Source organism: Hipposideros armiger, unplaced genomic scaffold (assembly GCF_001890085.2).
Source record: "Hipposideros armiger isolate ML-2016 unplaced genomic scaffold, ASM189008v1 scaffold_642, whole genome shotgun sequence".
NCBI classification, from domain to species: domain Eukaryota; kingdom Metazoa; phylum Chordata; class Mammalia; order Chiroptera; family Hipposideridae; genus Hipposideros; species Hipposideros armiger.
In genome coordinates this window covers 232,965-245,222 of record NW_017731992.1, presented here as the reverse complement: position 1 = coordinate 245,222, position 12,258 = coordinate 232,965, and the positions used below count along the sequence as shown (strand labels likewise).

At 39.3% G+C, this 12,258-nt stretch overlaps 1 protein-coding gene across 1 annotated transcript in view; it reads right to left on the bottom strand.

Moving 5' to 3' along the window:
* Window positions 1-12,258, bottom strand: part of CDH7 (cadherin 7) — a 142,909-nt gene that overhangs the window by 39,711 nt on the left and 90,940 nt on the right. The window contains exon 8 of the mRNA XM_019625894.1: window positions 459-595. Within this exon, the coding sequence (XP_019481439.1) occupies window positions 459-595 (137 nt within the window). The remainder of the gene's footprint in view (window positions 1-458; window positions 596-12,258) is intronic.

Below are 12,258 nucleotides of genomic sequence, written 5' to 3'. Positions count from 1 at the left end.
TCTTTGGCACCCCCGACATAAGAATGCATTTTAACTATACATTGTCCTTTAAATGTTTTTCTTATCAGGGACTAAAATCAGTTCAATATCAGAATATGAAAATCTGGGTGTCTTAGTTAGAGGTCAATTTACTAATTTTTGTCAGCTATTTGACCAACTCTGTGGCAGCATAAATGCAGCATATGAAATATGACCACAACAAACCAACAAGAAGCTCTCTGAAGGTAATTCAGGCCCATTATCTTATAGTCACCTCTTTTCATTAACTTTGTAAGTATTAGCAGATAGAATCAATATATATTAATGTCTCTCACATCTTAAAATTAGGGATTTTCAAGTTTCTGTTCAATTGAGATAAGCACCTACTATAATTCAAATTGAAATTATAACTTCATGACAACCCATTCTCCACTCTCAATGTCACCCACCCTAATTTAATTTTAAACCTTACAACTTACGGCTCTCCATTGCAAGGACTGTGATATTATGCACGGCATTTGTCTCCCGATCCAATGATTTGGCAGTTGTGATAACACCACTGTTGGCATCAATGTTGAAGTATCTCTCCAAGTCTGTGTTTCTATCAATTGAATACCTAATTGAACATTAAAAAAAACAAAGAAAAAAAAAACTTCAACAGTTATGTTTGATTATGATTTGCTAAAGTTGTTTCATTAATTGTATAGTCAGTGACCAAATCCTGTTGACTCCATGATCTGTCATATTAGTGACATAAATGCGTACTTAAAAACTTCACCAATGTTATGGTTGGTTCTTAACCTGCTTGTCAGAAATCTCTTTGCTTTTCTGTCAGATGGTACAAAATAAACACCACTGTATAGTGATCTTCACAGTAGCTTTGCATGTGCCATTATAAACTTTAAATAATTCATTTATTATTAATATTATTATTTTGGCTTCTAAATATCATTTATAATAGCCCTGGTCATGTTTATAGCGCCCTCTAAAATGAAGCATATAGACACCTTGCCCATTCACATATACTTAGTAACATCATTTGTCTTTATAATACCAGCTTGATCTTAATCCTTTTTGTGTGTGTGTGTGTATCTCTCACTCAGGGGTCTTGACTTGGGTTCCACAGATATGTTCCAAAGTTGAACCCCTAAAAATGGCATGACTTTTTTGATATGTAAACACTTTTCACAAAATATCCACTCTCCAAATGTTAGTGAAATACCACTGCTCTAACTTGTATTCTTATTGCATGTAATTATTTGTTTCACATGGAAAATTCACTCTCCCCTCAGAAATGGCTACCTTCAGATTCCAGTCGGTCTTTTTATTTGGGTGAAATAATGGTACTCATTTATAAAGAAACAGTTAAGTAAACAAAAGAACAAACAAGTATCAAATACACACCCTATTTAGGCTAAGTGTTTTAAATTTACATAGTAATTCTCCACTACTAATATTAAATTGAATCATCTCCAACTCTGTTGTATTACAAAATGCAAGAAACATGGAAAGAAAAGAGGAGGCATCAGAAAATGTTAGAAAATTAACCATAACCCAACAAATATTATTGCCTTTGTGCTATACTAGGCGTTTGGTGGTGAGAATATGAGGAAGTTATTTTTGATGGTTTCTATACTCTCGATGGCATATGAGGCAAGGTTATCAGCTGAGAGAGCATGGAGAGGAAGGCGGTTTGACGAGAAGGAGAGAGAAGTAATTTTTTTAGAATGGACATACACATACACAAGCACACGTGAAAGTGTAATAGAAGAGCTTAGCAGTATGGATTGACCCTTTGAGGTTAGGGCTCATTAATTTAATGTGAAACCAGTCATCGTGTTTGTCTTACTCCATTCTTGTCTATGTGTTTGAAAGTTCATAACAGGCACAGGGTTGGATTTAACCAGCTGTGGACAATGGAAGGAGAGAGGGGTAAGGAGGACAGGGGCATATGCACGGGACTCCTCATGATGAAGGCCTGTGCTATGCAAGTTGGTAAGAGGGAACTGAAGAATGAAACGCAGATGCTGAGAAGGTGGTAGCACCATCACCAGATTGCAGGTCTTGATGAGGGTGCAGAATTGCTCAAGTGGGCAGTGGTGGGCAGAGAGTGAGACACTTGAAGTAGCTTTCACCAGTAGTGTGTATATGAGAGCTCGTAAGACTCTATGACTGAATCTGGGCAGAGCAACAGAGCACTGGAGCCACGAAGACCAACAGAGTAAGACACCAGCAAGTCTGATGGGCCACGGGTGTAGCTGAATCAGTTACTAGTCACCATGCCGGGAGTCATGGTGGGAAGAAACAAAATGGTCTGCACACTGAAATCCTCGGTGAATTGTGTGCTTACTGTACATTCAGTGGTTGATAGCAACATGGAAGATTCTGAGTAAAGTCTGATGACATATTCTACAAAACAGTTAAGAGTTTTGAAGGTAAAAGAATATTAAATAGTTTGGAAATGGCGATGGCAGCATGAAGTGTATTCACTCCCACCTATAGGATCTGTGCTCCATGGAATGTGAGAGGAATATCAGTCTTGCTTGAGATTCCCCACACTCCCTCCTTACCATCCTTATATTACAGCCAGTCTTCATTCAAATCAAAACCCAACCATTGCACTTAAGCTGCATATCCCACTTGATCTGACCTTCTTAAGAATGGTTTCCCTTGGAATTAAATACTTTTCCTCTTCTACAGCTTTAGTAGAATCAAAAGCATATGTTTTCTATAAAAACAAACAAACAAAAAAAAACCAAGTTTCCTCCATTTGTGTCAAGTTCATCGATGGCCTCCATATTGTCACAGGCACTGCTCGCTGCTTCTCTGTCCTTTCCTTACTATCTCTCTCACCCAAACATACTTGAGTTGACCACTCACTCCCCTACAAAACACATTCTCCTTTTGCCCTTACTAATAATACCACTTCTTCCCTGTGTTTTTCCTACCTCACCATCTGCTGATTTTCCATCACCTTGGCTGGTCATTCCTCCTCTTCGTGACCTCTAATTACTTGAACTCCCCCAAAGCTCTCCCATGGGTGCTCTTCTCTTCTTGATATAAACATTTTTTCTTGGCAACTTACATAGCCCCGTGACTTAACCACCTTGTATATTTTTTATGGCTCCCACATTTACATAAAATCTCCTTGGGCCACTAGACAAATGTGCTGCATTACCTGCTTCATAGCACCACGTGGATATACAACATGACCGGAAATGAAACATGTCCAAACGGATGTTACAATTCCTACAGTCTCCCAACCAGTTTTTCCTTCCCTCTTTCCCGAGGAAATGACACACCAGTCACTTGATTGCTCAAAATAAAAATCTAGAATTCATCCTTGATTTGTTTTTTTCTCTCTTACCCCTGCATACAACTTGTCAACAACTGATGTCATATGCTACCAGCCAAAGTTACCATCACCTTAGCTGAGTTTCGCATTATTGTACCCCTTATCAGCATACTTTCATTCTTACTGTGCACGGTCCACTTCCACACATCAGCCATACAAACAAGAGAGAATTGTATTCATTGTTACAAACCGACTTTAACTTTCAATTACATAGGAAAACTACATTTTTTTTCTGAAATGCTATGAGTCAAGCCATTACATACCAATATTTCATATGGTTAACATACTGTATATAACTATACATATGCATTTGTGTGTGTGTGTGTGTGTGTGTATATATATATTAAACATACACACATATATATACACATATGTATATAACCAACATACATATATACTTTTATATTTTATCCAATGATAATAGGAAACTGATATTAATGTTTGACAAGAGGATTATAACTTAAAACCCATGAACTCATGCATCAATTAAGCTAACACTAAAAGCCTTAATTGTTCATTTATTCAAGTCACTGTGATAATGTCTGCATATTCAGGAACAATAGACTTCCAGATTATTACAAAGTAAAAAGGCCTTGAACTTGACACATATCTGTCTAAAGCAGTTCATTTAATTCCCCACAGAGCTAAAGTCAATGACTAAAACATTTGCCTGTATTATCAATCGTCTCAAAGTTCCCAGGATTAAAATAAAGGCCAATAAACTTGAGAATTCATTTAATATGTTAAATGTCTGAAACTTCTGTTCCCCTCACAGAAAAATCTCTAATCTTTTAGAGACCCAGTTATCACCTAGGCCTCTATATATTTTGAAGCACAGAGAGCAACGTTTCTATCATTCGAATATTAATCACTTCTAAATCATAAACTATGTAGCGTCCACTTATAAATGTGCATGTTTCAATACCTGTAGTTCTCACATGGATCTCACTAAAAAGCACAGCTTCATATATACATATTTGGTAATCTGTGGATTATTCTGACATTCTTATCTCATGTCTCCCTTTCGTCATTCATGCAATCAGCCATTATCCTCAAGCACCTGCATGTGACACCCGATTTAAGAAAAATGGTATAAGATTAAACTATTTTTTAAAAATAGCAACCTATAATAAATATTAGGAGGAAACCAACACACTGCTATCCAAGAGTCTGATGAAGAAGTCAGGGCAGATGTGGGAGAGAATGAGGTGGTGGCTTGATAAAGGGTAGAAGACCTCGGCAAGATCGGGGAGCTGACAAACCATCCAGAATGACTGTGGTGGTTATTATGTGTCTTAGTCACAAAGATTTGGGATCACTCAGTATTAAAGGGGTTCCCCCAATTTCTACCAGCCCCTCTTGACATGCAAAAGGCTAGCATTTAGGTATGAGGTGTTACCTAATGTATAATGTTACCCAAGAAAAGCAACCCCTTGACCAAGAGAACAAAAGAAAATATGGGCACTTTCTTGAGTGACAATCGGGGAGGGCTGACTGCAACCAAAGAGAAGAAAGGCCCTGGAGAATCCGGGGGACAACACTTAGCAGTTTGGGATCTACTGGCCTAGGGACGGACAAATGCAGTCGCCCGAGTCAGAGGCTGAGCAGGAAAGGAAAGGGTAGGTGTTGCTCTAATCAAGAACTCAAGTTATCTTCCACGTCCCTCCTGATGCAGTTGGTGATGTGTGGACCCAAAACGATCCCTTTAATTTCTGCAAATTACAGCCTAACACACTGGGCCTCTTTCGTTGTATGTTGGAGTGACCAATGAGAGAGATCACGTCCATATTTTTGCAGCAACAGCAGTTGAAGCTTCTGCCCAACCTGATTCTGATGCAGATGCTCAAAACCCCCATATCCAGCCTCAGTCTATTCCCTGAGATTTTGGAAATTACTCTAGATACCTACAGTATTGTCAGCTCAAGATCAGATATCTAAAAGTAGATTCATCAGCCTTTCCCAAAAAACTATCCCTCCCCCTAAACTTTCCCATTTTCACAATGAGTTGAGTATTTAGAACACAGTTAACTTGTTTTGTCCTAATCCTCAAACAATGCAAGGCCACATATGACAGTCTTCTATTTGCATGCCGAATATTTGCATGCCTAATATCCACTTGCCCTTAATTCTTACTAATGGAATCCTGCTTTTGTTAGAGACAGCTATACATCCAGCTGAAAAACTACACGTGCTACTGTCCCTTGTAGGATGTAGTGTCCTTTTATCTAAGTTTTAGTGAATGAGATACCAAAGAAAGTTGTTGGGTTGAGCATCATTGAAAAACTCTTTAGCGCATAGGAGCGAGCTGCTAATCAGCTGGCACTTGATGTTTGCCCCTTCTCCTCTCTCTCACCTGGGACACGAACACAAAGGAAACACATCCAAAAGCCATCTGGTACATACGAGGTGATGAGTGCTTCGTATGGGAAGCCAAGGCCCATGATGGCATTACACTGCCAAGCTGTCATTCCTTGAATGCATAGCTCCACACTTCTCATTAGTGAGTCATTAGCAGTTAGCTCTGTGGCCACTAGCTGAGCACAGTCTCTAACAAAGACGAGCAGGCACAGTTAGCGCCCATTTCAGCCCTGGGCTCCAAAGTCTCACAGTCGTTGATGGCGCCGAGTCAGAGCCACGTCTGCCTGAGCCATCTCTGCAGTTTTCACGACATTACCTATAGATGAGCTGCCACCCACAGCTCCATGACCCAGCTCCTTTGGGCTGTTTCCCAGTGCTCTTCTGTCTAAAACCCTAAGCCAGTCAGATGGATGCATTATCTGATTAATAAAAATAGGCCATGCATCTCCATTTCTGTGCCTTTCCTCATGTTGCTACTCCCTCCCAATTATTTCAGTCCTACGGTTCCTTAAGGACAGTCCCCCAGCATGAAAGCAGCAAGCCTTTCCAATTGCATCAGAAATCATGCCCTTTTTGTACTCAGGGCCTCCCCAAGGCCCCCAGGTGCAGCACGGACTGTGAGGGGTTGTCTTGGCCTCTCCTGCAACTCAGCCTCCCAACTTGCAGCACCCTTGGAGCCCTCACCCCTGAGCCTTAAATACCATCCCAGAGGACCGCACTCCTGCCTACAATCAGAGACCCTCAGGCCACAAGGGTTTTGAGCTCTGCCTGTGGAGATGAACAAATGGTACAGAATGTGGTTAATTTGTGATGAAAATGAAGGTTCAAGGGACAGGGTCCTGCCGTATTTCATTTTGAGGAAAATGGATAATGCTTTTTGCAAGCAAGTCTAAGGCCAGTAACAGAAAGCAGAAAGATTTCATCTGAAAAGCTAACAACTTTTACTTTTTTTGTCAACCCAGTATCCCTTCTTTTCCAGGCATTTCTTTAACCTTGATCTACCCCACTCCAAAAGTATCAAGTTTAAATCACACCGGTAACAATTTTGGAAAATACCAAAAATAATGTAGTAGGATGCGATGTGAATAAGACATCACAGGGTTAGAAGTAAAGAGACCCTCAGGTGGTAATGCCAGGCTTGATATGACTTCCTATAAGAACTACCAGTCACTTATTCCCTCAGCTCAAATTAATCAGTAAAGTGAGACAGCTGAATGGAGATCTCTAAAATTTGAGTAAGTGCCTGACCTTAGCAATTGTCCTACATTATCACAGATAGCCACTGCATATTTTTGTAACTGGATAAAACCAACTATTGGGTTGTCAGAAGTGTGATGACGTATTTTGTCTATGTTTTTCAAAGGTCATTTATTTATATAAAGAACAAAGATTAATCAGTGATATATTTCCCATTTTGTTCGATAACCTTTTGCCATCTTTCAGTGAGCTTCATAATTCCTCATTCATAGAAGGACCTGTCTTTATTTGCGAAAACTGAACAAGGTGCTGATTTATAGCCTCATCTGAATTGAACCTTATACCACTCAAGGAGTTTTGAAGAGAGCGAAACAAGTGGAAGTCTGACGGCACAAGGTCAGGCAGTATGGTGGGTGTGGCAACACATCCCATCCAAGCTCCAATAATTTTTGACAGGTGATCAAACTTGTGCATGGTTTCATGTTGTCGCGATGGCACACAACTCCTTTATAATTAACAAGCTCTGGATGTTTCTGGATGATGGATTCATTCAAACTGTCTAATTGCCAGCAGTACACATTTGAATTGGTTGTTTGGTTTTTTGGTAGGAGCTTGGAAAACACGACACTTTTAAAATCTTACCACACTGAGAGCATAACCTTCCTCTGATGAATGTCTGCTATCAATGTCATTTGAGGAAAATCATCACGTCAGGACCAAGACCATTGGCACACCATATTGTTGTAAACAATCCACTTCTCATCACCAGCTATCAGTTGCTTCAAAAAAGGATCATTTTCCTCAAGGTTAATGAGCATATTGCAGACGTTTATACGCACCGTCAAATGAACTTCTTTGCGTTCATGCGAAACCCAAATATCGAGCTTGCTTACGTATCCCAGCTTTTTCAGGTTGTCGTGAATGCTTGAATGATAGATGTTCAATGTTTCTGCAATCTCTCGTGTTGTATAACATGGGTTTGACTTGATCAATGCCTTTATTTTGTCGTCATCAACCTTGGTGGGCCTCCCTGATGGAAGAGTGTCATTGAGATAAAAATCACCAGCATGGAATTTCGTGAACCATCATTGGCACTGATGTTCTTGCAAAGCATTGTCGCCGTAAACTTTATGCAACTTTTCACAAGCGTGATGTGCGTTCTTTCCTTTATGCAAGTAAAAGAGTAAAATATGGCAAAAATGCATAAATTGGTCTTCCATCTTCAACTGTTGTAAAATCTCCAACACTCAACCAAATCGCTCAATTTTTTTTAGAATGAAGCTAGAACTGTCAGCTGTCAAATGACATAGCAGTAACATAGATGCGAATGACTCTACTACTTCCAAAAATGAACTGGTGCCATCTGTCACAAACATGCCTCATGACTTTTCCAACAATCTAATATTAGGGCACTTAGTATAGGGAAATTAAGGCTGCTCCTACAGCATACTGGCAAGAAAAAAATAGCACAGTTCTTAGTCAAAGTAAAATATCTAAAGCTTAGTTCATTAAGCCATTTGGTTTTTAAAATACAACAAATGAAGGTAATTAAAAATCGGACCTTGTTGGTTTGTATAAAGAATGCAGCTGTCACTAAAATTCTTTTATGCTTGTGGGACTGAAGAGTGGAAAGATACACATTTAGATCTATGTCCCCTAGATCTCACGACTTTCTTTTTAGAATTATTTTTATTGTATTCAACTTATTTAAACCAAACACACAAACAAAAACAATTCACAAGCTATGCCCTTTTAAGGAAGCCCAGCATTTGTATGGTGTGTGGACATCACCAGGAGTGCCTCATGGTATATATAATACCACCGCAAACCAGAGACGAGGAATTAAGGACAATATTAGAGCCAGGACCCTGCCACCAACCCACTGTTCTAATTTGGGCTTTCCAGTCACCAGCTATACTCTTCTGTTTCCTTATGTGCAAAATGAGGAAGTTTTACAAGATGATGTCTCATTTCCAGATTTAACACTAGGTTTTTATTAATAAGTTTTTGTGTAATATCTCTTCAACAGTGAGGCAACAAGATGGTGGGAAACACACTGTACACATCTGGATGGCCTCCGTGTTCTGCACATCTGCTGCAGCACGAACTCCCTAATAAATGCCTGTTACTTTCATGGCTGCTGTCAAATAGCCATGGGGATCGATTAAAATGCTCTTTTTCATATTCACAAGCAGGATTCTTATTGCCCAGCTATGGATATGCATGTCAAGAACATGCAGCTGAGGGGTGAGATTAACACAAATACATCATCGGTGCTTCACCCAAGTGGCCAAAGATAATGGAATAAACAAACATGACCAAACCTGCACAACCGAAAAATAGCCGAATCATGAGTTGAAATCTTAATCTCTTAAGAAATTTGTGCATATGTGCCTGTGCATGTGTGTGTGTTGCTATGAGTGTGCAGGTTTTGATACAGACCTTGCTAAAATCCTGGAACCACATTTTCTAACTGTGTGACTGAGGCTATGTTTATTTATAACAAAAGAATGATAGCGCTGCCGTATAAGACTGTAATGAGAAATAAATTACTTCCAAACAAACTACTGAGTTCAGCAGTGTCCCTGCTCACACCCTCATCTCTCTCTTCTGATAGTGGCAACTCAATTTTCCTTTGAATTTAAATCTCCCCAGTCTCATGCAACGTTGACGATACTCAAAATCAAGATGCCCAGAACTTCCAGGGTAGGAGACCGACACATGCCAAGAAACTTTCCAAGAAACGTGAAGCTTAAAGCGGGGCCTATGAGACAACAAAACGTTGGCACTGGTCCATTCCACCGCCACATGCTGTAGGGACTGTCCTCTCATTCTCACTGCTCACAATTTAGACACACCTTACTCCTTTCTTCTTTGAAGGCTGGCCTTTCAATGTTTCTTTTAATTCTGTGAGCTATCCCCAATTAATTCAATAAATGCCTTTTTGTTTCAGTTCCCTGTGGCCAATTTCTGCTGATTACAATTAAAGAATGCTTCCAGTCGAGTACAAGATAAATAAATATTAGCTCCTGAAGCTTTCAACCTCATGTACTGTTCCCAAGTACTCACACCAAAGAGATTATGGACATTGTATTCTATCAATCAGACTTTTCAAAAAGCATTTTAAATGCAGAAAATACTGCAAGGGACAAATCAAGAGAAATGTGATTGTTACTCAACGCATTTTACCTGGAGTCTTCCTAAAAGCTAACTCCGAATATCTTTCCTCTGTGTACCATTCTAATTTTATAGCAACACAATAAAAGATGAAAAAAAATGGCTCAAATAAATTAGGAATCTCCTACTTAGCCAGTTTGGAAAATTATCTCTGGATGGATATTAAGTACACTAGCCTAACAAAACACATTTTTCATATTCACCATACTTGAGCATATGCTCATTTTTTTTTCACTTTTAATGATAGTTATATTAAATTGAACAGCATTTTGAAACAGATTACAGCTCCTCTTTTCCTCATGGAATTGATTTATGCTACTTTTCAAATGAACCACTACTTTTCTCTATGTTACTGGCTTACTAAATTTCTTATAATAATCAGATACTCACAAATAATTTAGATCAAAATAATATGTACAAATACACCTGCATACCAGCTACTTACAAAAAAGCACTGAATTATTCAAGTACCCCAAATGCGCTCAGACTAATCACACTACATAATGTAATATCTGATACTATTTTATCACCATTTATCTGAGAACATACAATACCAAGGATACCAAAAGAGCCTGCAGGTAAATCTTATCCCGGCATCCTTGAACATAAACACAAATGTGGTTCTGTACTTAAATTGGTTAGAAATGCTGAAAATGAGCCTCATTAATTTTTATTCACCCCTCTTCTCCTTGGATCTTATTTGTAATAATATTATGTTGCAATTCATTGGCTATTTTGGGCATAGCGACTTCGGGCTTGCTGTGCTGCCCACAGAAATAAATTAGCTGATTTCATAACAGAGCACTAGACTCTGAGGCCATAAGTAAATAAAACATAAACAAACTCTGCATAATGTTTTCTTGGCTTGACCAAATCCTGCCATCCTCACATCCTCACTGTTTCTGCCATCACTCCTTGAAATGAAGTCTTATGACCAGAGAGCTCAGAGCGGCGACTCTTTATCTGACAATTCGCCATGTTCCAGTCCTGAAACTTTCCCGTCATGTTGTTTCACTTTGATGGGCTCTTACTCCTTCAACCAGATTGCAAGTTCCTTGAGGTCAGAGGAAATGTTTTATTCATTTCTGTTGTTCCTGTCAGTCTTTCCCCGGTGTCAAGCACAAAGAAGGCTCTTAATGTGATGATTCATTTATCCGTCTACCAATTCTGACACGAGGCGTGAACGGTCCTCCAGCCTCAGCTGCTCGTACAGTTTTGCCATCTTAATGATGAGAAACACAGAAGTGAAGTGTCTACCCTTCAGAAAGATGATCAGAAACCGAAGCACACAATCTGTCCTTTCAAGTTCAGTCGATAAAGCATGATATTTGGTACGCAGGCCCAAAATTTACATGAGATGGTATGCAACTACTACATTAAAAAAAGAAAAAAAGAAAAAGTGCCAGACACTGCTGATCCTCAATTATCCACTCCTGCTTTCAAAATGGCATCTTATTTGTTTTCTGGCTAAGTAGCCTCGGGTATCACATAATTTCTACATTCGGCTTCTAGTTTCTATTTGGGAAAAGAAGAAAACAAAGTGCACCTGAAATGGTGGGCGAGTAACCTGTCTGGCTGCTGGGTGAGCTACAGCAAGGGCAGAACATTCCACCTGGTGGTGTACTCTGCCGTCACTGTGCTCTGGGTTCCTTTCATCTTTCTGCCTGCTGCTACTATACCTCTAAGCACCCCAAATGCTCAAGGGTGGTATTCAGTGCCCCATTCCTTTTATTTTTAAGGAAAATGCTGATGCACAGAGAAGAGTTATGCATAGTTTTTGGCTAATGCCAAAAGTAGGTAAACATTTTAACATGCTGGGGAAAGCAGGGATCATGTGGGGTGAGGATCTCAATTCTGCATTGCTGGAGGCAAGTCAGTGTATTTCTTTCTAGAATTCTAATCTCTTGCTGTACACATCAGTAAATATTCCACATACAAATGAAAGATGCTAGCTCTCAGTTTTATACTACAAAGAATGTTAATAAATTCAAACGCTAATTATCCAACTTCCCACACTGCTTTACAATTCAAATCCTAGTGGCCTAATTTTAAACAATTACAATGAAATAAATACCGCTTTTCCATCCCTCTAAGAGCTTAGTACACTATTTCTAAAGGTGTATAATCACAAAGCTGACAATTGTAAGACCTCCGGCTCCATCTCATTCCGGAGAACGCTTTTCCTAGGACCT